Here is a 25,874-nt window from a genome sequence, read left to right as displayed (position 1 = left end):
ATATTACAGGGTAGCTTTAATTCACATCTAGATTTTTAAAAAGCTTTTTTGATGAAATGGGGCTAGAAACAAAGTTATGACAGAGTGAAATTAAAACAGTAGGCCTACACTTTGTTTTAGATCTAGGTAGCAGGTGGGCGGCCATCTTTGTTTGCAAAAATATTGCTGCTGCACACGATACGGGAACATTTGCTTGTTTTCGGTACAAAGGAAGTCCATCAACCATTGTGAAACATTGTGAAACATTGTGTGCGCTTGTTTCCCCTGGAAGATATCCCAAGTTACCAAAGGGTATCAATGTAAGTTATTTGGTAAAAGAGATGGCGGACAGTTGAACAACAGAAATAACTGTGGAACACAAAATGCGGTGTCCTGTTTTGTTTGTTGCTAGGCTTTGAGGAAAACAGAAATCAATCCTTTTGTCTTTGCAACAGCTGCACCCACAATAATACCACTTGGAAATGCTACAGAAAGAAAAGGTTGTTAGTTTCCGATGTCACAATGTCATTTTGATATACATACAAATATCAATTTTGCGCAAACAATGGAATTTGATGCCATGGATTAATTTACGCCCACAGTCTGATAAGTGTCCACGCATGTCATAAATTACAAAGTAAACCTGTGAAGAAAACAAAAAACTATTCAGAATGTTGTGTTATTCGATAACAAGAATCTGGTCATCATGATTTGGAAAATAAAAACAGACAAGCGGCCTGTTTTATACAAGCTTTATTTACAATGACATTTCCAAGTTTTGCAGTGTAGGAAGCACATTATCATCCATAGGCCCTCATCAGACAGATGCTTTATGAAATCCATCTTACGTAACTTAAGTTTCATTTTCTCAATCACATCAAGACACCTCCTCTACTATCGCCACATTTAGTATGTACATAGTGTAGTTTGTATACAAGCAATATAAAACTTGGCAAATGGAAGGTTATTTGCTACTTCAATATGTAAAGAAAAGATTTCCAATGAGTAAAAAAATACAGCAAACACTGCACGCGTAGTGATAAAATTCTGACCTCATGTTTGTTCCATCTCTAATACAAGTCAAGTAACACTAGGGAACAACGGGTACTCATTTTAGCTTGGGCATGTAAGTAATACTCCACGATATGAACAGGTTTTATAAAGAATACTGCAATCTTTGCTCAGCACTTTGTTCTGAAAAATGAATATCAAGGAAAGATTTGGAGTTATAGCTAAAACAGTCCATAACCTTTCCTTCCTTATTGAGAAGAAATCTGAGTTAATTAAAATGTCTGAAAGTGGTGCTAACTGGCTGTCTTCTGAAGCTAGTTCCCCCAGTTTGTGATAATCTGTCACCCAGTATCTAAATATTTGCAAGAAATATTAGGTATATACACCGACACACGTAAGCAACAACATACATTGGTTGGCTCGATGAGGGATTAAAGAGGACAACATTAAATGCATTCTCTTAGGGGGATATTAAATAACAAAAATGCTCCCAAAATCCCTGATATAACTTTAAACAGGTCAACCACAATGTGGATGTGTTCCATTATATACAGATTTCTTACCAAACCAATAACTCGGATGGACGGTTAAAAGAGTTGTGTCTATAACTTACAACTGGATTTTAATGGCAAATGGTTTACAAAACACAGATTTGGACAGAAAAAAGTAGAGAACTGGACAAATAAAAACATCACATCTTTACCTAACTGGATTCAAACTGCAAATGTTTTTCCACTCTACTTCGGAAGCTCATTTAAGGGATGACCAAATGTAGAAGCTAAATTGTTGTTGTAAGGTTGGTTAACCGAACAGCTAAGCTAGCTTCATTTGAATGCATTCCCAACAGCTAATCTGTCTTTTTTCTCAAACATCAACCCCATCGTTGTTGCTGTGGCTCAAACACTGGAAAATAAAATCATTTGTAGGGTCGTATGTGAATTAAAAGTGTAAAAATGTGCTTTTTTGTTAACAAGAAAACATGTTTCAAACATGACGAGACTTCCTGAAAAGACTAGAGGTGAATGGAACTTTGTACCATGTTCTCATTTTACACTGATCGCAGATAATGTAACAACCTTTATGTAATTTGCAGGAGAAAAATACTTTTTCAAACCACATCCTCCTTTCGTTGCATAAGACAAGTATTTAACAGTATCTCGAAGTTGTATGGTAACTTCACATCCATTGTAACAGTTTAAGTGATGATAAAATACTACTGCTGATATAAAAAAATGTAACAACACTGCTGTACAAGCGGCAAAATAATAAATAAGCCATTAAGATAAAAATGCACGGCATGAATCAAATCAAGGTTACACAATATAACATGCATGAGTAAAATGGGTTAAAATACAGAGAAGAAAAGCCCCAATCAGCCTGGTTAATTTGAGTGTTTGTCAAGAAATATATCAAGTAGACGAGAATTGATTTCTTCCCTCTTTTCAACAATAAAATAGCCTTAATGCTTTTAGTCCTAAAACGACCAGCCAGTCTTATTTATTTTTTTCAATACGTCACATTTTAAACAAAGGCACTAAAATATGAGGGCCCAACCATCTCTCTCATTTGAAAAATGCACTTATGCCTGTAATATGCATATTTCCTCAGGTCCAATCTCGCCATATATGCAAACATACTTTTATACAATCTGGAATACTGATACGTTAATTTGATGCCAATTTTGATTAAGTTGCAACAGTAACACACTGTTAAATGATTGTAGGTAATGTATTACAAGTGTGACAAAATGCACCGCCAGCAGAGCCTCTTAATTTTGGCTCCATTAGAGTGCAAGTTATTTGCTACTTGGTCAAATAACATAGACAACATATAGCCAGTATCGAGAGATGTTGAATGGAATCAAAAAATAAATTATAAGTAGGCTTAACGGGGGCTTTTATCTTGTATAAACTCATATCTGTAACAATGTTATTCATCTTGATAAAAATACTTATTTTGCCATCCTATGTTCCTACTGCAGAGTCCAACAGCTCACAGGGCAGCACAGTAATGCCCTATACGCTACTCCTAATACTTGAGGTAAAACCACTCTAAAGATGCCATCCAGCAACGAGAGGCTGGGCATTGCAGGGGATACACACTTAGAAGGTTAAAGGGGACCTTTTTTTTGTGATACATTTGCAGGCTACACCTCTCAGATATCTCTCACATGCAGATGGAGACTCTTCTTCAACCATGAAAAACAGATATGTGAAAGTATGTCATTGAGGTATCCTGAAGCAGCCAGCAAACCTAACCAACTGCCTGGTAAACGGACTATACTGCGATATTCTGCCCCTGTTGTTGGTATTTGTAACAGAAATAGAATTGTAACAAGGGAGCAGACGCAAGCATGTCCATAAAGAGTAAAGGGCATGAGGAGAAGGAGCGGGAAATGAGGAAAGGAGTTGAATTTCTTGCCTCCTCTGGGCTTGTGTGGAGGTTACAACGCATGACACAGCAGAGGGTTGTTAGTGCTCATGCTCTGCTGCGGGTGTGCTGGTTATTCGCAGGCATGAGTCTATGCAAAAGTCATGCAAGGCGAGGATTCATGCATCGTGTGCCTCTGCCTAGCCCGGCCCGGGGCCATCGTAGGCCAGAGCCGGGCCGGGCCAGGACACACACACACACAAGGCTGGGCCAGCTCATTGGTGTGGCAGTCATGCAGTGACATTGCTGTTGAGGGAGGAAAGAGAAAGAGAGATAACGGTCAGACGGCGGGGAGTGCTAGATTAGAATCTGGCCTTGATACAAAGACATACACAGCAAACAAACAGGGTTAATCCCTTCAAAAAAACTCATGGTAAAATGTTAGAGCAAACAAGGACAATGCAGGGGGGGAATAAATAAGTTAAAGAAAGGACAGTAACAGAAACAAGCATACCAATTCAAGATTCCTATTTAAATTGAAATACTGTGCAGTGCTCTTATAACACCAACAGCCCTATTAATATGAGAGCAAATCATTAATCTTTAATGATGGGGGAAGTCAGTCTGCTTCAATGAGCTACACTGAATCAGCATCCTCTCTTTGTTATATTATCGGCTTACAGGACCATCCCCTTTTCAACAAAACAGTGCAAGCCTCCAGAAGTCAAGACTAGATTTTCCTTCATCTAATTTCTCTCTGTGTGTAGTGTCAGGAGGCGCGCCTGCAGTGTTCCAAAGATAACATGAACCAAATACGGCGATATATATATATTTCAATTTAACACTATGGCACATCAGGTAAATGCTGGTATGTGTGCCTTTCCTAGAACAATGGTGGCTCCTTAATAGAAGATAATGAAAACACAGTTAGCTTGTACTTTGCTAAAAACTATCTAGCTGTCGCGACTCCTGGAAAAACTTCAACAACTGAAGGAGTAACTTTCAAATCCCATTAGAGATCATTTAGACAATTCATCTAGCAAATGAAACATTTTCTGTGATGACAATTCATCTTCCTATTCCTTAATGTATTTGTTTCGAAACAATATAGACATAATGACGCCGCAGAAGAGCAACTCGTCTCCATTTGAGAAACACAGTTTAAACAATGACATATGAGTAATGAGAATAGCTGTCGCCTGATTGAAAGCTACATCAGAAACAGAACATCTGTCAACTCCAGGCTGAGAAACACGATGAACCTTAAGTGATATGACAGGTTGAGATGTGCATAAATACTGAATGAACAGGCAGAGCGCTTCCCTGAAAACAAAAATGACAATAACTTCCAAAGGATGCAATAGCCAGGACAAAGGTTCGCCACGGAGCACAGGGAGAGGAAGGTCAGTGGTTAGTAACACCCTATCAAAATGCTGATTTGTTAAAAAGGGGAGGAGCGTGGCATCACAGGAGCCACAATAAAAACTGTTATGTTAAGGGGGAAAAAAAGTGGTGGGAGATTTTTTTTGGGCAGCTTTGTCTGGCATCTCTACCTCATGGATCTGATCAAGAAGGAAAAGAAGAAAATCAATAGGGAGAATGCAGGTAAATAAGAACGTCCATTAGAAATGAATGGAAATAGTGTGCCTCAGAAAAGGCCAATCTACTGTATGTGAGTTCGGGGGGTTTGTAAGGTAGTTTGTCTCAGTATCTGTCTGTCCCCCTGCTGCCATCTACCTGGCGGTAGCGGGCTGGACGTGGCCGGGGTATGAGCGGCGAGTGCTGGTGGCCTGTCTCTGCCGGGCCAGGAAGGACTGACCCGAGCCCGTGTTGGCAAGTCTGTCTTCAGCCGCCTTCTTCTGCAGAGACATGCCCTGGGAGGAGGAAAAGAGGAAGTCTTCTCATTATATATTTAATGGTCACCATCGGTAAAACAAGATGTCGTACGTGATGTCACGATTGGTGCAAGGAACTTGATGCACGAGAAACAATTTAGCTCGAACAAATATCAGTAACAATTCAACATCATTATGAACAATAGCTATTGATCAAAAAAACACATTGTTTGTGAGGCTTATAAAAAAGCACACGCTGCCCTCTGGTGGTTGAAATGCCTTCCTGCATGAGTTGCGATGTTTTGTTTCATCGATTTGGGCCTACACATCAAAGGGTATTGCAAAATCACAGTACATTTACCAACAAAACAAAAATGTGGCATGCCATATGTACCGTATTTTTCTTTTTTTATAATAATCATTAGGTAATTACATTACATTAGATAACTGTGAAAAATGCTCATTCAATCACAGTATCATAGGGCCCAATGTGACATCATTAAATGTACCCAAAGATACTACATTTTCCATTTTTAGAAACTGGAACCATCAAATGTGTGGCAATTACATTAATCAAATAATCAATTTATGGCTTAATTTACTAATCATTGTGGTACTATATAACTTTAATATTATGGATTTCAATGAATTATTACACTTCTCTCTAAGTCATTAATGTGAGCCACAATTTAAAAAGGACAGTTCTAAGACTTCAGGCAGTACGAGGTTTTTCTTACCATATTGTACCAGGCTGACACAATCAGTTTCTCCTCGTAATCTCTCTGGCTTTTTGTCTTGTCCATCTCTTTCTGTTTGGAGCAAACGCCAAGACACAACATTAAGAAATGCAAGGGCTTTTCAAGCTACAACACACTGGTTATCTATGAGGGGACTTGGTTGTTAACCCCACAAGCTGCTCGTCTGTTTTCTTGTCAGATTATTAAACTTTTCTAACAACTTGGATTACCTCCAAAGAGTGCAACATCCTGTCCTTCTCCTGCAGCTGGTTCTTCAGGGCCTGCACCTCTGGACCTGATCCCTGGTTCTGCTTGGGGTCCAGGGTCCGGATCACCTGGAGAGGACACATTCAAATCAAACTCCTGTTGAACGACACCTACAGCAAGCCTCACAAGTAGCAATACTCCGTGCAAAACATACTTCACATTCACAAAGTAAACTCACACTCTTGGCTTTTTCCAGGTATTTCTTATATCTCTCCTCCATCTGTTTCATGTCATCATCTTTCTTCTTCAGGGCCTCCTCCAGCTCCTCCACTCGTTGGGCTGAGGCAACAACACAGACATTTACATTGTTTTGGCTGAGTGTATTCCTGCTTTTCTTTTGATATGCATTGAAGAACACGTTTGAATGTCTCAGTGTTTGATCTGTACCACACATTAAATAAATTTCAAACATTCAAAATAAGAGATCTGACGGTAAGAGGTGAAAAATACAAATATAAACTCACAGCTGCTGTTGTATTTAGGCTCCATTTCGTCGATGAACGTATTCTTCTTCAGTAACTCGTTGTTCAACTCCCGTAGTTTCTCCCTGATGAAGAGTAGAAAGAATGTCAAGCCTCGTTTTGTCTCATGATGGATATGAAGTTTTTAATTAAATGTATGTTATCTTACATGTGCTCCTCATATTTCTTCTTCAGGATAGAAGACTGGGGAAAAAAAGGATATGTTTTATAACGTAATATTCCATCCTATACAACCCACAGATACAATCAAAGAGACACTGCTGGATAAAGGCAGCAAATGTCAGTCTTCTTCTGCACCACAATATAACAAGAACCTGCACATGTCCCCTCTCATCCAACAGAGGGAAGGTTACAACCGATTATGCTTTGAAAATGTGGCATTATGAAAAATTCGTGACCTTGAATTACTCAAAAGAATCAGTGAAGACTTCAAACGAAACATGAGTTCATAGATTGATAATCACAGTGAATATTTACAATAAGCGGAGAGTTCTGGTTCATTTTTTATGTTTTTTGGTCTATAATCAGTTTGAGTGCAGACAAATCCCTAAACAAGAAATCAGAAGGCATCAAGGAAAGAGGAAAGGTATGTCACTATAAAGGGGATAAACACATAGAGGATACCAGAGGTCTGATTCTTGACACCTAGCTAGGAAAGGACTCACTATTACATGTGTGCAACAACTCAGTGTTTCAAATGCATGCAGTCATGATTCTAAATACAGATTGCGTTGATGATATTTAGGAGTTCTTATTTCATTCTCTAAAAATGTGTACGTTAAGAAAACATACATTAGCATCACACTTTGTTCCGTTTTGTCACAGTGCACATTTACTACACTGAGCTGTTACACCTTAATATCTAAAAGGAGGAACTTGGCAGGAATCACAAAGTTATACTTACTATAGTCTGACAGGGGGAGCATTATTTGAAAAGAAACATTATTTTTACTGATTGGCAAAAATCACAGACCTGCCAAATGTAGGTGTTGTTTTTTTAAAGAATTTGTTTATGTTACTCAGCCTGCGTGATAGGGCTGCTCAGTTAATCGTATTTTGATCGCAATTACGATTAGGGCTTGCAACAATTACGAAAACAACGTAATCGATTATTATTATTATTATTATTATTTTTTTATTGTTTTTTCAGTTGAGTTATACTTAAGGTTCAGGGTAATCAACTGTTAAAAACATACTGTTCACATTTTTATTCAATAAATGGATGTTTTCAAAGTAAATGGATAATCATTTTTAATAATCGTGATATCAATTATTAACCCAAATAATCGAGATTATGATTTTTGCCATAATCGAACAGCCCTACTGCGTGACCATACATTCTTGAGGAAAAGTTACTATTTTTCAAAAAACATTCTTGATGAATTGAACAGCAAAATGATTTAAAAAAAACATCCATTTACAAAAGTGTTCAGTATAATTTACATAGATTCTTCAAGAATATTAGAAATGTTATGATATTTGTTCACCTTTGATGTGCGCAAGAAAAAGTTTCCTTTACACATTTTGGTAGTTATATACACTGTTAAAGGTAGGGTAGGTAAGAATGGAGAAACCAGCTCGAGTGTGCTAGAATTTGAAAATACACAACCGAAAAAAATCTGCTCCTTCCTTCAGACTTCCTTACAGAGCCCCTCCTCCAACACACACGAACGCGCACATGACCAATGAGGGCACGAGATAAGTTTGAGCACAAATGGAAGGCTGACAGGCAGGTAGGCCATCCAGTTATTTTAGCCGGGCCAGTTCAGATGATTGGTCGTACTTTTTACAGTACCGTGGCTTCCACAGATTAAATATTTGTTGTCAAAGCATTTAATATATTCATTGCTATCGGGATGTTAAGAGCATTCCATGGAATATAACAAAAAGTGTTTCTGAAGTGAATTACCTACCCCACCTTTAAGTAGTAATACATTTTGTGTATTTTTTAAATATACTGCGTGTATAAAACACTGAAAGTGGCTGAAAGTAACTTATTTACTACTGTATACAAGTATTTTGTTGATATTGAGAGAATCAACTGATGGCAGGAACTGACCCACGAAAGAAAAAGGGTTGGTAGCATTTTAAATCGGGGTTAATTCAAGAAAAAGAAAGATGGTATTTGATGCATTCACGCTCTCTCTCACACATAAACTTTCTTGGGGGGTCCAATCCTAAATACCAGTCCCCTACTAGGAACTGGTTTCAAGGAGACAGAGGAGAAAGCAATACAAACAATTCATGTTTTTGTTATGTTTCAAATATGAAACACAGGTAATGATGTTAGTACAAACTAAAACAGAGTTGGATTTTAAGATAGTCTTATTTCTTATTTAATTAATATACTGATGCCATACAGACGAATCATGGCTATAATACGATATATAAAAGAGCAGAAACAGAAACACAAAGAATACAATCTGTTAGCAATGGTTAATATTATGTGTGGTCATACTGTGAAGAGTTAGATGCAAAGAAAAAGAAAATAATTGTTATGCAATGTGTTATTTAAAAATTAAAAAAAACTCAAAACCTTCATTCTTCAGGAGGAGCTGTGTACTGCAGTATTGTGCGCCATCTTTGTTTCAGTGTGGGATGATGGGAATTTGACCCTAACCCGCCAACATCTATACTGATATGAGAGTTGTGCACCCACAATGCAGAACAAACATTTCATTACTCACGGTGTCTGCTTTGGAGCCCTCTTCTTGAAGATTCTTCTGCAGCTCCTCCACCTGACTCTGCTCCTCCATCAGACGCTGATTGATTAACCTAGATAAAAAACACAAAAGACAAGATGGCTTTAACACGGCAATGAATACGGCCTGTTGCTGGCTCAAAGGGCATTGACTGAAATTCCAGTGAAGACAGAGAACATCTTTGTGTGAGATTGATCCGCGTTCCCACACAGGGAAACACAATCAGCCCAGTTGGGAAGTGTGACACCGAAAACTACATGAACAGATCAAAAGACTTTATCTTTGCTCTATGTTTTACATTTTAAGCACAAAAGAGAATAAAAAAATAAGAATTCAGCCTCAAGTTGCGTTTGCTTTTGCTGCTGATGCTAGGCTGCATGCATCTGGCTGTTCCTTTGACCTGTTTTCCGTCTCCAGTTCATTTTTCCTTCTGCTAGCATCCTCCAGCAGACTCTGCAGCAGGGCGATCTTCTCGTTGTCCGATCCCTCCTGAGCCAGCTTCAACATCTTGTTCTCATGCTGCAGACGAATCAGATGTTCTCTGGAAAAACACATTGGACAGTGTGAATTAAAAAAAAATTCATTTTGTTGAAGCAACCACATTTTGGTTGTTATAGACATGTACTCACCAACCAATACAACCCTCATTATGTCAGTGAGAATTCAATCTGCTATGGTGATAGACAAACAGAAGCCACCTGTGTTCTCCGTTTATTCATTATAACTGTTGCGGGATAATGTTTACGCACAAACTGTGTAGCATCAGTGCATATAGCATGACACACTGGGGACATTTGATACATTCTACTACCAAAAGAGCTGCTGTTGGCTCAGTCAAATAAAACTCAAAACATTTAAAGCAACACTACTTGTTGTATTGCTGTTGTAGTACTTCAAGGGTCTCTATCGGCATCTCTAGATCTTTAAACATGTTAGATAGAGATGCACCCTAAGAAGACACTTCCATTGCAAAGCTAAATATATGACTCTTCCCCCGAGTGACTGATTGTTTCCTGAAGACAAACTGTGTACTCAGGTCAGGGAAGGTAGACATTTTTTTCTTCTTCTTATAATCGATCTACCAAACAGATACAATTGACTATGTTTTGGACAGTGTTGAGCACAGTCTGTCTCTTGGGTCCGTCCTGACATGTGTTTTTCAGGGTGTGGCTGCCAACTCCTTTCCTTCTGGAGATCTGACTAAATGTTTCCAGATGAACTCACAGCTGCTAGCTAAGGTTAGCCCAGGTCTAATACGACTGATTAAAGCAACAGGACTGGGTTTATTCTAGCTGAGCTGCCATTCATACTCTGCAGTCGATTGAGGGAATGACTTTAACTCCAGCTGTTTTCCTGGCTGTTTCACGGTTTACAGTAAAGATGACGGGCAGAGATCAATCCCAGATGCTACTTATGAAAGCGACGAGTTTAATCCGTCAAAAAGGCCCAGCCTACGCCAGATTTTCATTCTCACTGTTGGATGATTAACTGACAAGCAACAGACATACATAAGAATGAATCATCCTCAACGTTCCCACTTAAACCTTCGAAAGCCTGCGGGATATGTCATCACCCTGAGGCACAACGGGTTTTCATTACTCTACCTAGAGGGTAATGATGAGTCTAGATTTAGATAGTTTAAATCATGTTTAAGTAGCTTTTAAAGGATTTCAATGTAAATCCATATTTGTCTTTATTTCATGAGTGTTGGAAAAAAAATCCAGGCATAGTATACTGCCAGCTGAAAACCCAGCCCTCTTGAGAAGCAGCAGTGAGGCTGATGTAACTCGCACAGCTATTACATAACTCGCTAGAGGGACTCCTCCTTTAAGGCCTTAAAGCGCCAGGGGAGCAGGCACGCAAGATCAGCAACATCTCTCTCTTAAATCTCCTATCTCTTCCATCTTGACTGACTTCTGTTTAACATGTAAATAGCAACATGAAGCGAGTACTTCTTAACACAGAAATACAGACGTGATACTTTGATGTGGTATTTCTTCCTCTGTCTGTAGAGCACAATATTTACAATCATTTAGAATATAAACACATTCGATGATCTGATATGTGTAGTCAATCAACAACTCTTTATGATGACCTTCTCTTGTTAATTAACCAAAGTGAAACAAAACTAAATGCGTACCGAATCTCTGGGGTAGTGATTTCCGCCGCCAGTGAATCACCGTCGTTGCTGGCCAATGGGAACAAGCCTAAAACAAAACATTATGAAAAGGTTAAACCCAACTATTAAGGCTTGAAAAAGTAGATTATACTTTGCTTAAACAGAACAAGCTCAGCTACTCTTATTTAGATAGCTTTTCATTGTACCTGCTGTAAGCTGTCCCTCTTGGGCTTGAACGCAGTGTAGCTCTTCAATGGTTTCCTTGAGAGAGTCTCTTTCCGTACGCATTCGCTACAGGGGAGAGGACACACGTGTGATAACGTATACACAAACAGTGTGAGGGAGGAAAAAAGTACAGGGTCTGAAATAAAAATCCCTATTGTCCAACATAATTAATCTGTCAATCAAGTCCTTTAACTACTTTTTGAAACTGCAGCATTTCAAAGTGTTTTCAGCCTTTGGGTCATTCTTTTATAGTGTATAGTGTGAGTGGTACGTACATCTTTTTCTTTTTGGAGAGAGTCCGTCTTCTCTTTGACGCGTTTGTACTCAAACTCCATCTTGTCGGCCTTTTTAGACTCTTCTGACAGTCTGTTCTGAAGTTCAACCACCTGTGCAGAGAAAGAGAGCATTCAATCAAAAATGGACGAATTTGTGTGAGTGTGTGTAGTTATTAATCGTGGTATATCGCCCAGCCTGGGGCCATATAAATAATGATAACTGCACGTGTAGTTCAGCTCTCGGTTTGATACCTGTCTCTTGTACGTCTCCAGCTGGCCCTTGGTAGCATTCGCTTTCCGTAGCTCCTCTTCCAAACCCACGTTGCTCTGCATTAACACCGTGTTCTTCTCCTCTATAAGCTTAATCTGGAAAAGAAGAAATATATATTCTTTTTAGAACTCGGACAGATACATATTTCTGTTAGCCTAACAATGTCTCTGACTAATCAATGGACACTCTGCAAAGCATTGTAGGGAACATTGAATAGCTCCAACACAATAAATGAATCAATCCAATTGTATTTATATATCCCAATATCACACATTAAACATTTTTCTTAGGGGGCTTTACATTACACTTTTTTAAATAATAATAATAATAATAAATTAACAACATAGAAATAAACAGTCCAAATGACAAAAGAGTGAACAAATGTATATTAAAAAAAAGCATCTAGGTGGATTTCAACAAGCTTCCAGGTACCACCAAAGCATCTTTAAGTGGGCATCAGACAGGACCATGCCAACATTGTTTTTCTGCTTCTACTGTCTGTGTACCTGTCTCCTGAGCAGTCCCATGTCCTCTAGTTTCTTCTTGTAGTGTTCCACTGTGCCCTCCAGCTTTGACACTTTGTCTGATGAATGCCTGGGGAGGGAATCAACATACAGTTTTTACATTTAGAAAGAAAAGGAGAGGTGGCAGCTTTGCTAACGCTCTGTTTGTGTAGCAACACACCTGTAACAACAGAAGTCTGAAATAACAGGATAGCAGTGGTTCAACAAAACATTCATTATCTTGCGTCATCCCCTGTTGTTCTACCTATTCATCCCCAACAGGCTTTTGGAATCCCTTCTCTCGTTCAGTTTACTCTCCTTAGGTTTAAAACGGACAACGTTTTTGCATCCGTGTCTTACCTGAGGACATCCATCTCGTCCTTGAGCGACTGGGCTTCGTCAGCCAGTGACGAAAGCTCTTCATTCTGCGACTTCACATCCAGCAGTTCTTTGTCAAGCTCCTCACAGCGGATCCGGTAGTCATCTTTTGATGCCTCCAACCTAGATTTTGACGTCAGCATGAGTCAGTTCGACTTTCACTGTTTATATAGCAAGAAACTCACTCTAATTCCAGCTAGTTGTACCTGAACGTTTCCTCCTGAAGCTGCTCCAGTTGTGTCTGCAGCTGGAGGTGTCTGCGTCCTGCAGGGCTGTTGATATCCTCGATGGAGTCAGACTGGTTGTGTCGCTCCATCAGGACCTGGTTCTCCGCTAGCAAACTGCTCTTCTCCTCTTGCAGCGCTGCCACCTGTGGGAGGGGAGAGGGCGAAGGACGCGTACAGAATGGAAGTGCAATAAGAAAAGATAGTTCAGGAGTGAGATACACAGATTGGATGGAGAGGGAGAAGAAAGATATTTGGAAAACAGGAAAGGTGAAGGTCAACATCGAACAAAGGATGGTGCAGTTGAGGTGTAGAGAAGGGTGGAAAGAAAGAATGTTCAAGATAGAGAGAAGAGAGGCAGAAAATGGGAATAAGTTACTTTTCAAACGATATATGTCAAGGTACTTAAATGTAGAATTTCTGTACAAGAATTCCAAAGGTTATTAAATCACTGCAGCATGAACTCTGGTAATAAAGCAAGCATACATCAAACGCACTTCAACAGGGCAGACCAACACACTCCAGCATAGCAGAGAGGGCTACATGTGGTTTGATGTTGCCTTCTCAATGGGACAGACAGGGCATCAAGCTCCACACAAAACAACGCAGAGGCAGTTCTTTAATTGTTTGTTTTAAATGTGGCGCTAATTAATTATTAACACTCAAAATATGAACTGATCTTAATATATGTTATAAGGAAATAGAACTGTAACATGATTAGGCAAGGTTATTAAAAATAAATACATCTATTTACCCGGCATGTAAAGCTACCACATACCATTGTTTCTCAACCCTTTAAGAATTTGCCAGGATCAATTGGATAAAATCTAAATAATGTGAATACAAATAAATGTCATTAGCCTTTTCTTCTGACATACTAGCACATCTATGTCTTTTTTTAAATGTTGTTGAATAGTTCTATGTGAAAGATGGATTCCATTTAAATGTTTGTTACATTGTTATGTGAAAGTGTTTTCGATGATCTAGCACCCCTTTGAAAATGCTCTCACGGCAACGAGCCTGTATACCATTAGCGTTGTGATCTCAAAAGTTCAAAAACATGGGGCGGGAGTTAACCTAATAAAAAAAAAAAAACATACTTAATATTGAGTTACACTACAAGCACTTGTGCTGCTCCATTATTGCTAACCAGAGATATTTTTCCTTTTTTATATATACACTGAACAAAAATATAAACGCAACACTTTTGTTTTTGCTCCCACTTTTCATGAGATGAACTCAAAGATCTAAAACATTTTCTATATACACAAAATAACCATTTCTCTCAAATATTGTTCACAAATCTGAAATAATCTGTGATAGTGAGCACTTCTCCTTTGCCGAGATAATCCATCCCACCTCACAGGTGTGGCATATCAAGATGCTGATTAGACAGCATGATTATTGCACAGGTGTGCCTTAGGCTGGCCACAATAAAAGGCCACTGAAACGTGCATTTTTGCTTTATTGGGGGTGTCTGGGGGGGTCCGAAAACCAGTCAGTATATGGTGTGAGGGTTAGGATTAGGGTTAGGGTTAGGGTAATGTTGTGAATCGAGTGGCCTGTGTTCGTCGTCCATAACATACGCCTGCCCATACCATAACCCCACCACCACCATGGACCACTCGATTCACAACATTACCCTAACCCTAATCCTAACCCTCACACCAGATTCTGACTGGTTTTCGGACCCCCCCAGACCCCCCCAATAAAGCAAAAATGCACGTTTCAGAGTGGCCTTTTATTGTGGCCAGCCTAAGGCACACCTGTGCAATAATCATGCTGTCTAATCAGCATCTTGATATGCCACACCTGTGAGGTGGGATGGATTATCTCGGCAAAGGAGAAGTGCTCACTATCACAGATTTTTTCAGGTTTGTGAACAATATTTGAGAGAAATGGTTATTTTGTGTATGTCGAAAATGTTTTAGATCTTTGAGTTCATCTCATGAAAAGTGGGAGCAAAAACAAAAGTGTTGCGTTTATATTTTTGTTCAGTGTATATATATATATTAACATCACATCTGATTAAAACACAGTTTGTGTAAAAATGTGACATATCTTCAACAGTTTAGCCAAGAAATGACCCTCCTGTGTTCCCCCCTTAGTTTCTACAGTCGCTGTGGGAAAGCAATGAAACACACCAAGGTAAAAAGGCAGAGGATAATTAGTGAAGGGGTGACAACTGACACACCCACACAAGTTTCCTGAGAGGACCACGTGTGTAGACTTGTGCACAAACACTTGTGCACATACGTCTACACACACACACATGCACACATAGTTAGGAGAGCCAGGATTCCTAAAGGGGGATGCCGGTGCAAGCAGACTGAAAAGGAATCCAGGACTATTAGACACACCACACAACATGGATGTAAAAAAGAGACAGAAAGAAAAAGAAAGTTTAGATTTACCCTCTCTTCTAGCTCATTATAGTCTAACCTCAGTCTATCACGCTCCTCTTGGACATGGAGGGCCTTTAAAGCAAGGCACAGTGTTGGAAAAAGTCAGGAAACAACACAACAGGAGAGCAGGCGACTCTTTAAATTGCAGCTCCATTTTTTTATTTTGTATTACTGTGTCATTGGCAGAAAATAAAGAGAAGTGAATATGTTCACTATGATCTGCTTTCAATATAGATATAGGGTGTGTCTCTCTTTCTGCAGCAGATTATCACAATTCAATTTAAAAATAAATGATCTGACAAGGACATATTTAGGAGAGAAAGGTTAATCAGTAGAAAGCAAATCATGCAAAGAAGGGTGCTGCTTTTAAAGCGTAACCAAAACTAGATATAAGAAGTACATGACAAAACCAGTTAGATAGTGAAAAAAAGTTACAAAACATAGAGGAAAAGTAAAAAAGAAAACTTGGGTAAAAGGTGTTATGCAATGTTATTTTCTGGACACACTGAATGCATTGAGCCCCATTAACTACTTCCCTGACTATACATAAGGCTCATTCATCGTTTCAAATTGCATTGTCCTGACACAACTATTGTAGATCAAGGCTATTTATACATTTGACCAGGAGTCCTAACAATAGCAAACAAAGACAAAATAGTTCCTATCTGGGGGTGTGTTGTCTTTCTGGTTAGGTCAGAAACGTGACGCGAGAACCTGCAAACTGTGCTAGGATGTACAAGAACAGAGGTCAAACCGCGTTAAAAATAACACCAACCTGCATGTCCAGCTCACGACACCTCTGGGAGATCTCCTCCTTGGTAGACAACGCATCATTCAGATCCTCTGCTGTCTTCTTCAGCTGAGAACAGAAAGAAACAACAAATAAAAACACTGAAGAAAAGCTGGATCACCCTGAGATGTTTGTGAGGCAGTTTATACACAGAAATGAAACCAAAAAGCACAGTGCTCCTGCTAAGGCTATTTGTTCCCTGTACTCCCAGCTCTTTTACAGGTACAGTATGTGTCCAAAAAGTAGAACATTAGTTGTGGAGGACAACTGGGTCAATGCATTAGGTCACAAGTTATAGTGAATACTGTTTGTAAGATCACGAAATATGTAATTTCAAAGTTTGGCTTGTGACTTTAATCTAAAAGTGAAGTCCATTACAGGGAATTTATATTTAAACTTTAAATATTTTTCGTGAATCTGTTTAAAACAGACATGCATTAAAAGGCATCACAGTGAGGTTATACAAAGTGTCCATACCTGTCTGTCTAGATCCACATACGAGTCACTGCCCCCCAACACCGGAGTCTCTTTACTCATCAGCTGCAGGAACACACAACAACAGGTTCATATTTGGAAGAAACATACATTCAAATAAAGACAGAAATAAATATGCTGCCTGAAACAAGAATATAAGTGGTAGGTTTAAGCTAGCTGCAAGTTTATTGCTCAGAAACTTGCCAATTTCCAAAATAAATTGTACACAAAATATATGTAAAGCTGTTATTTTGTGTGATGTTACAACAACAAAAAACACAATAAAATTTGACAAAAAACGTCAGTACTCAGAGTTGTAGGACTATTTTTTATCAGTAGACATATCTAAGTTGATTTGTAGTTGATTTTTGGTGGTTTGAATTGGAAAAATATACATGACCAATCTTGCCTTATTCTCATCATTAATCTATCATTATAATAAACAGGAAAGTTCACCTCTTGGATGGCTGTCATGACAACATGCTGCACCGACTCCTCCATCATCATTATGGTCTGGATGTATTCTAGAGAACAGAAAGAAAGAGACAGAATGAAGGAGGGCATTTGAGGTCAGCGCTAAAGGTCTCCTATCATGCTATTTTTAGGCAATAGCATAGGTCTCAGATATATACAAATATATAAAAAACATGTCTATAAAGTGTTTTGCTCAAAATACCAAACAGATCACCAATTCTAGCCATGCCTCATCATATCCTTCTATTTCACTTCCTGTTTCAAAAGTGCTGATTTTGGGTATAAAGCTGTAAAACAATTAAGAAAATTCATTAATAAAGAGGGGCGGAGCTTATGCGGGAGATTCTACCGGCAGATACTGCCGTTATGAAACACCATATCATGGATTAGCAAGGATTATTTCTGAAACAGTATGGAGCTCAAAGACTTTCTCTCTTGCCGGTTATACCACAAGGTGAGTTCCTTTTTATTTCCTGCTTCTTCACACACATGCTCTCTCCAGTACAGGTTAACTCTGAGTGTTAGCAATGCTAATGTAAACACTGACCATATTACGTCCAGAACAGTCGGGCATTGTTTCTGATAGCAACGTTTCTGATAGTGCTGTGGGTCAGCATTGCTGATATGACGTCATATCGGACGCAAATCTGGATCAGCTCCGTTGTACCCCCGTTTTTAGAGATTTGGGTACGGAGGAAAAGAGCGAGGGTTTTATTTTCTGATGATGCGTGAGTTCCCTGACACACCGGGGACACATCTTTATGTATACAAAACATCAAAAAGAGCATTTTGCATGGTAGGTCCCCTTTAATACAAAGGGACATTAGAGAACATTGTTTTCAGATACCACAGTATATATGATGTGCACCTTGTTTCTGTTCACAGTTGACAGCACAGCCCAGGATGAGCTGCAGCATCCTCCCAAGCTCTGCCGAGTCAGAGTGTTCTCCAATCAGGTTCACATCTGGGAGCGTGAAGTCGTTAATGTGCTGGCCAAGGATCTAGACGAACACAAAAGCTGTTTTAATAACCAAAATAAATCATAATATGCATAATAATAGAGAAGATTATATAGTTTCGGCAGTTATAATATTTCGCTTCTAGCAACACATCTGCTAACATAATGGGGATGCTTGCCACTGATCAAATCAAAAATAAATACAACTGAGTCTGCTTACCTCCTGGTTAAATTCGAGGATTCCTTTCAGAACTTTCTTTAGATTACTTATCTGAAAAAAGAGATAATTTATGTAGGATATTAGAAAGACAAATGCAACTTACACAAGCTTGATTGAAACATAACATACATTGCAAATTAGAAAAAATATAACAAAAAGACGGTTCTCACCAAACCTAAACCTTGCACAAATACCAATAAAACCAAGGCTTATGCTTACTTTTAACCTCCAGTTGTCCCCAACCTCTGGCTTGACTCTACTAAGCCAAGTGTCGTTGAAATATACTGCATCTCTGGAAATGAAGACAAACAATAGAATAGGAGTTAGATGTGTAAAGTAGTTTTATCTTTAAGGAGTCTTCAGAACACGTAAGTTTAGGAAATGGAATGATAAAAAAGCTGACAGTGAAGGAGACCTACTGAATGTTTTTATATTTGTTTACATATTAGCGAATTAGGTTCACATTTAATTTGGTGTATAATTGTGTCATATAATTGAACATGAATGGGGGAAAATGTAAAGAAACAATGTGAAATAAGATGAAAGAAAAGGAAGTTTCATAAAAACGTATACAACCGTATTTATCCACAAAAACTTACATTTTCTGTAGCACTTGGGCCATGACGACACCGCCCGTCAATTCTTCTACTGTCTTGCATGAAGCCTCCACTCCAAATGTCTGGATCTACACAACAAACACACAAACAAGTTGAGTGCGGGGTGCAGGAACTAATTATATATATGTCATATGCAAAAACATTAAATGATTAATTTATCAAATGCAACATTTTGCCTGAAAAAGCTACATCAATTGGATTGTAATGGTATCCCTGAAGACATGAGTAAATACAGTCACAAGTAGGAAGCTCACACTTTCTGCTTATCTTCATTGCTCAGTTTTGTCTTGCGTCATTATTTCTTTGCGGTTTTCTTTCTGACTTGACGTGTCATTGTTCTCTTTTCATCCTCCATATTCTTCTCTACAGCGTTTCCTCTATGATGAAAGTCTGTTGCCCAGACATAAGGGAATGTTTTTCAGTCTACAGGCCAAAAGTCCACACGACAAAGTTGGGGAAATTGAGACCATGAATGATTGAATTCCAGGAGGAGATATATGTAGAGGTTGAAATTCACTTTTCTTTACGTTGCTTAAGGGGGAGAGCACTCAACAAAAGATTCAGCCAAATAGTATGAGAGAGAGTGGGGGACACAGGTATAATTATTTAAGAAGCATGTATTCAATAACTGGGTTGAAATGAGTCGAGCTTAAGTTGGTATTTAGTATATTGACATTGTTCAACGCTTTTTAAATATTTCTAACATAACCCTAATTGAAAGTTGTTGTGACTAAGTGTTGGGTTGGCAATGATATTTGGATGTGCTGCTCGGTGTTGTCTCCACTGCTATTAAATTACTGACTCTAGAACAAATCTTAAAATAACCAAGTCATAACAACACCTTCTCCGACTACTGTGTCACCGTCATGTCAGTATCTCTTATAAACATATTGAAAAGGAGAGGTGAATTCACTGTGCTTGATCCAATGCTCTACATTAGCTTCCATAGGTCTGGGACATGGCGCAACACTTTGTTAGGCCACAGAAAACTAGCCAAGAGCCTAATTATCATTGTTGGCAGAGACAGAGGTCAGTAAACAGGAAGACACTTGAAACTGTACACAGTTAAGGACACATCTCACATTGCATGAAGGCAACATGAGCCTAACATCCACACAATCACTTGATAAATTCACATAACCAAAGTGTTTGATATTGCTGTTGGACATCAAATCTAATACCATTTTTTTTATTGTGGATTCCTGAATCTTGTATACCTTTATTAAAACATATTTCAATAGCAAAAAAAACATTCCAAATATACAAATGTAGAATCGGTTCACTTCTAATCTTCAATAAGTAACTTTCAATCAAAGCTTCCTACATTGTTGCGGAGTGACTGTGTGTATGACAACATTCAGATGACTGAATTGTCAAGCAGATGACATTTGACCCAAAATATCTACATTATTATTCATATTCCTACTAATCTTTTTTTTCCAGTTAGCTATGATTTTTCTTAGTCAATCTATAGGGAGCTAGTAGCTAAAGCCAAACACGGGCCAAGAGCCAACCCATAACAATACCCCTGATTACATAACACCGCTCACAAGTGAGAGACTGAGAAAACCTTATCCGCTCTAATAACCCTGAAAAATGTCAACTACCACATCAAATGTATGCAATGAAGAAAACCTCCTGTCCTGTGACTTTTCATTATTTTGAAGAGAGGGTTACATGCTGCCTTCCTGTGTTTATATCCAGTGTTTAATACATATTAGAATGGATCTAGCCGTGATGAAACTGTTACAAATGTTGACTCAAATCGGCATTTCGGACTGGTCAGAAGCGCTATAATTAACATGTAAGCATAAGTCTGCAACACCGAATTACAGATTACACAGGGTGGGACTGGACACTGCAACTACACACAATATGTCTCTCCCAGAGTGGCATAGTATTTCAAGCGTCATGGTAGAAAACTTGTTAGTGGCTCTCAACCGCAGCAACATTTGGTCTGCCTCATTTCCCTTAGCAGGAAAGAGGTGGAAGGAAAGATAAATAAGATCAATCAAAAACACACAGACAACCCCCAGTCCCAACATGGCATCATGACAACAGCTCTCTAAAGGCTGTTATTAAGCCAAACTGAGGACAAAATAAATCGATGGCCCTTGACATGGAACATGCCTGGTGTGTGATGTCAATTTGGACTACCAACAGCTTTTTTTTGCTGGTGCCGAATAGATCAGATCAGTCATCTTTAATCTAACAGCTACTTGAGGTCAACACATCCAAATCTGTGTGATATTGTACACTGGCTGAACAACGGTATTTTGTCCCCTTTTAGCAGGGCTCTGTTGCTTTTGTTCCCAAGCAGAAATAGGTTCTCATGGCCACATGAGCTCCACATGCTTGACTGCATGTTCGGTCAACAAACCTGTGGTATACATACCACTGGATTACAAAGCCTTTAAACAGAACGTATGCCCCTGTGATGTCTCTCGAACAGCCACAGTGGAGCAGCGCTGATGAGTTGCTTTATGCTGTGTGGGACAATGTATGGCAATGGCTATGTGGAAGAAGCCCCTGTTTTCTAGCCCCGTTTCAATTATGGCACGTTTATGAATTGTGCTTTTTGAGGTTTGTTATTTGTGTCACTCTTGATGCCTTGAATGGTGATCAGGAATCAGATGTATGTAGACATGGCCAGGTAACAGGTAACTGGCTAAAGAGTCAACCTAGCTGAAATTCCCACCGCTAAATTAGGGTTGGAAGGTTTTGAAATGAACAGGATTATGGAAGCAAGAATGTTTTTTTTTAAATTTCTATCTCAAGTATAGATAAAAACAACACAATGTTAAACTTTTTAAATGACATGAGTCTTTTATAAAGCATTTGATGGCTAAATACGGCTACCCATTAAAATGATTTGGTAAAAACAGTGCCATGACTCATGTCAAACTATATTCTTCTGTACAAAGTGAAGTCCTTGTGCTAAACCTCCAGGCTAAAGGTCATTGTCCTGTGTCCCATAGTATAATGTCATTCGGCTATCAACACTAATTTAATTTTAAAACACTTTACAGAAAGCTCTGGGCTACCCATGTCCGGTATATCATCGTGATCACCTCTCAATCAGCTTATAATGATTATATTAATAGCAAAAGCACTTACTGCAAAGGGGAAGTAGGGCCAACCACCATTACTACATCGATTGGACTCATATTTTCTGTATTCTCTCTTAATTATTATGGATGCTCAAATAGGGCTGCTCATGTCATCTCTTAAAGATGTTTTGCTAGAAGCTCCAGGGCTTGAATATGTCTTAAAAGTTGTAATCCAACTGAACCAGAAGCTGTTAATGTTGGTCACTGAAACGGCATACCACTGGTTAAGCAGCACATGCATACTTGTTGCGTACTGGATGGTTATCACAGAACATCTTGGTATTTTATCTGCTAAGTATTGTTGGTCCTCAGACCTAAGACTACGTGTGGAGCTGCAATGTAATGATTGAAATCCAATGAATCTGGAAACAAAGCATCATGTGATCTGAGGGATTTTCAGGTTCTAGTTCAGCAAGATTTGCTCATTTTCCACGGCCATGCCAGATTACATTCAGTCTGCTTTGATCACATCATCCATAGCAATCTGCAAAGAGCCCAATGGAGTTCAGCATAAATGAGCCTCGTTCACAATGGGAATAGTGCACTATATCTCTATTGCAAAATGACAATTTGTAAAACCAACTGTCAGGAAATGCTTCATGTAAAATAAAAATGTACTTCCCATGATAATGCACACACAATAAGTAATTTAATATCAAGTATTTTGTGGCAGCTGATCACACAAAGATCCACTGAATAGAAAATAAATACTGGTAACCATGATTATTTTTCTTTTTGAAATTCGTAATGGTTACATTTTTACAAGCCACAGAACTCGAGCAATAAAAATAACAATCACATCCTTGAAAATATTGGCTTGATTACACAGACATGCACAGAGTTCCGAAAAGGAAACCCACACCTACCAGTTTGTGGAAAGACTTACGAAAGGTGTACTTTACCATGTGTGTTTATAACTCAAATGACAGGATCATGCCGCTAGGGCCATGCTAAGAGCTTTGCTCAATTGAAATTAATAAAATATGGAATAAAATGCTATTCAAGTGGAAGAAAAGGGAAACTTTTAAATTGTTTGTCAAGTGACTGCAACGTCACGAGACATTATTTGATCACTTGCATTTCATTATCTTCTTAGACATATTATACAACATCCAAGACTGAGCAACCAGATGAAAATTAACATTGGCTGACTGCAGACAAATTCAAAAGTCACATCAAAGGTTCATTGGCAGCCATTGGGATGACATATGGTTATATTTGTGGTTGTATAGTTATGCCTAAATATATTACAATACATGGCTTTGCATTTGTCAGTATGACCCCCTTTTGCATTGACCTCAAGCAGTAACAGTTACCTAGACATCACCAGGGCTATTTTGTAGGGCGGTACTGTAGTCTCATGCATTTTAGTGACAATCCGTCACACGCAATGCTGTGACTTCATAATTAACAGGTATATGGGAAATGTTTGCCAGCCACACCATTACTAGGACCATGAAGAAAGAACTATTTGAGTTGTTGAATACATAAGCCAAGCTATGACAACACGAGCAGGATGCGACAGTGAAGTACATCAATGTCACATCAAACACACAGGCTAAAAGGCTACCTCTCAGGGAATCAACAAATGGATTTAAAGTGTGATTCCATGACACGTCAGGAAGCACATGACTATGCAGGAGGAGGGTAGCTTGCTTGTACTTGCTGCCCTACCAAAACCAGCACCACATAATGTTTTCAGCCAACACAACTCACATCTATGTAATGTGTAAAGCAAACATGAAGGAACCTATGCACAGTTTGCATCGTGTTGAGTCTATCAATGCATTCACACTTCTGTTTACATATCCTAGTAACTCATGTCAGTTACCCTTATTGTTGCATATTCATTGAATATAAGCCTATATCACAGTTAGGACCTTTCTGGGTTTATCTCACTCTTCTTCTGTTCTGTGATCTCTACTGAGAAGAACAGTGACTGTCTGTATCTGCTTGGATATCATGTTCACATCAGCATTTCTTTGACCCTCTTTTTTGGTGGTGCTCAAAGCATACAACAATGTAAACATGCTAATATTTGTAGCATGTGAACACTCATTCAGATGTTTTTTTTCTCCAGTTAGTAGCTTCCATGTCTGGGAATCTAGTCTGTATTTTACATTTCTGATCGGTAACAATAGGGAAGAGTAAGCGCCCACAATGAAACATTGGTCAACAATGAAAGGAATTCAGCCTCAGAGCAGACACCGAGCTAAAGCGTTGTATGCTCAATAATAAAGCTTTGAATCAAGGCCATCGTTTATAACGTCTGATCCGACCATTACAACATACGATGGGGCGTTAGTAAAGTTGAGCTAGCTAAATACCAAAGAGCTAGAACCAAAATTACAGTCTTGGTTAATGGTTTCCTGGCGGCTAGCAAGTAACACATCAGCAGCTAAAGCAGCAAACAGCTGGCCTGCATACGTAACCAACGTCAGCCCGTGTCATTTTCCTCTAGCCTGCTAATGTTTCCCCCGCTAGCTTATCGAGCTAGCAGTAGCCTCGAATGCTACCTACTAGCATCGCCGGGGAGCTGGAGAACTGACAGTCAGTGACATTAAACCCACAAACTTCATATTAGTCCACCTACCCATGTCAAGAGGCTTTCACAGAGCTCCATTCGATCCAAGGACCCTGATGTGGTCATGGTTACCTAACGTGAACCGACTTTGTGTGGTAAACAGAGCCTGAAGTTAAACAGTCGGCTTCATGTACTCCCGATGTCTCTCTCGCATTCGGCTGTCTCTCAAACCGTCGGCCAATAGTCGGGTGCGCTGCTTCGCCTCTCCGGCGTCTGCCAGAGGAGGGCCGGGTGGGCGGAGTCTGGAGTGCTAATAAAGGACCAATCAACAGAAAAACATTTACGCGAAAGACACATACAATGTGAAGTAGGTATACAAAATATATGATATGACATACATCCACAGAGCAAAAAGAAGCCTTCATAATAGAAGTCTCAATTTTGGATACAAATGCCTTGGGCCCACTTCAGTAACGATTTCAGTGTATTGTGCTTCACTTTTGCAAATATAAACAAACACAAAGAAATTGCCATTAGGACAATTTATGGGGACCAAGACCCTCAGGGGCTCGGGGGAACCTCAGCACAAGCAGAGAAAAAAGGCATTAGCAAGGGCTATGTGGGCACACACAACATTTAAACATGTTAGGATTCATCTGTTAAAAGATCATTTTAATATTTGTCAAGGGAAACAAATCCTTGATCCTTGACTAATCCTTGATTAGTGTACCGAAATAGATAATCTGTGTAGGGTGTCAATTTAAATGAGATGAGAAGTCTAATCCTGACATCATATATACAAAATCTATTTTCTTGTGTACTTGGAATATGTCGGAGGTCACTAGGGTGAAAAAAATTGTAGAAATATAATTTGGGAAATTGTGATGCAGATTACACCAAAGCACCAACTCTTGAAGCAGTGTG

The 25,874-nt window shown here is 39.0% G+C and overlaps 1 protein-coding gene across 3 annotated transcripts; it reads right to left on the bottom strand.

Annotated features, from left to right (window-relative positions):
- Positions 1 to 716: 716 nt before the first annotated feature.
- On the bottom strand, positions 717 to 25,207 carry hook3 (hook microtubule-tethering protein 3). Of its 3 annotated transcripts, XM_079658954.1 has the most exons (25): positions 25,020 to 25,207; positions 19,299 to 19,384; positions 18,919 to 18,991; positions 18,700 to 18,750; positions 18,390 to 18,522; positions 17,504 to 17,571; positions 17,051 to 17,113; positions 16,559 to 16,642; positions 15,793 to 15,855; positions 13,361 to 13,524; positions 13,137 to 13,277; positions 12,780 to 12,867; positions 12,255 to 12,368; positions 12,003 to 12,113; positions 11,709 to 11,793; positions 11,524 to 11,590; positions 9,784 to 9,924; positions 9,369 to 9,456; positions 6,830 to 6,864; positions 6,664 to 6,746; positions 6,378 to 6,478; positions 6,163 to 6,267; positions 5,933 to 6,004; positions 5,098 to 5,234; positions 717 to 3,666 (listed from the first exon to the last, which is right to left on the bottom strand). In XM_079658954.1, the coding sequence occupies exons 1-25, from the start codon at positions 25,074 to 25,076 to the stop codon at positions 3,651 to 3,653; spliced, it is 2,226 nt and encodes a 741-aa protein (XP_079515080.1). In that variant the 5' UTR covers positions 25,077 to 25,207; the 3' UTR covers positions 717 to 3,650. The 3 variants fall into 3 exon arrangements, with proteins under 3 accessions (XP_079515080.1, XP_079515081.1, XP_079515082.1); XM_079658955.1 differs by lacking the exon at positions 15,793 to 15,855 and having other exon boundaries at positions 25,020 to 25,206; XM_079658956.1 differs by lacking the exon at positions 15,793 to 15,855 and having other exon boundaries at positions 717 to 5,234; positions 25,020 to 25,206.
- Between the last annotated feature and the right edge of the window lie 667 nt (positions 25,208 to 25,874).

This window comes from Notothenia rossii, assembly GCF_949606895.1.
Source record: "Notothenia rossii genome assembly, chromosome: 11".
Classification (NCBI taxonomy): Eukaryota; Metazoa; Chordata; class Actinopteri; order Perciformes; family Nototheniidae; genus Notothenia; species Notothenia rossii.
The sequence above is the reverse complement of the archived record's forward strand: the minus strand, read 5'-3'. Positions and strand labels throughout refer to the sequence as shown.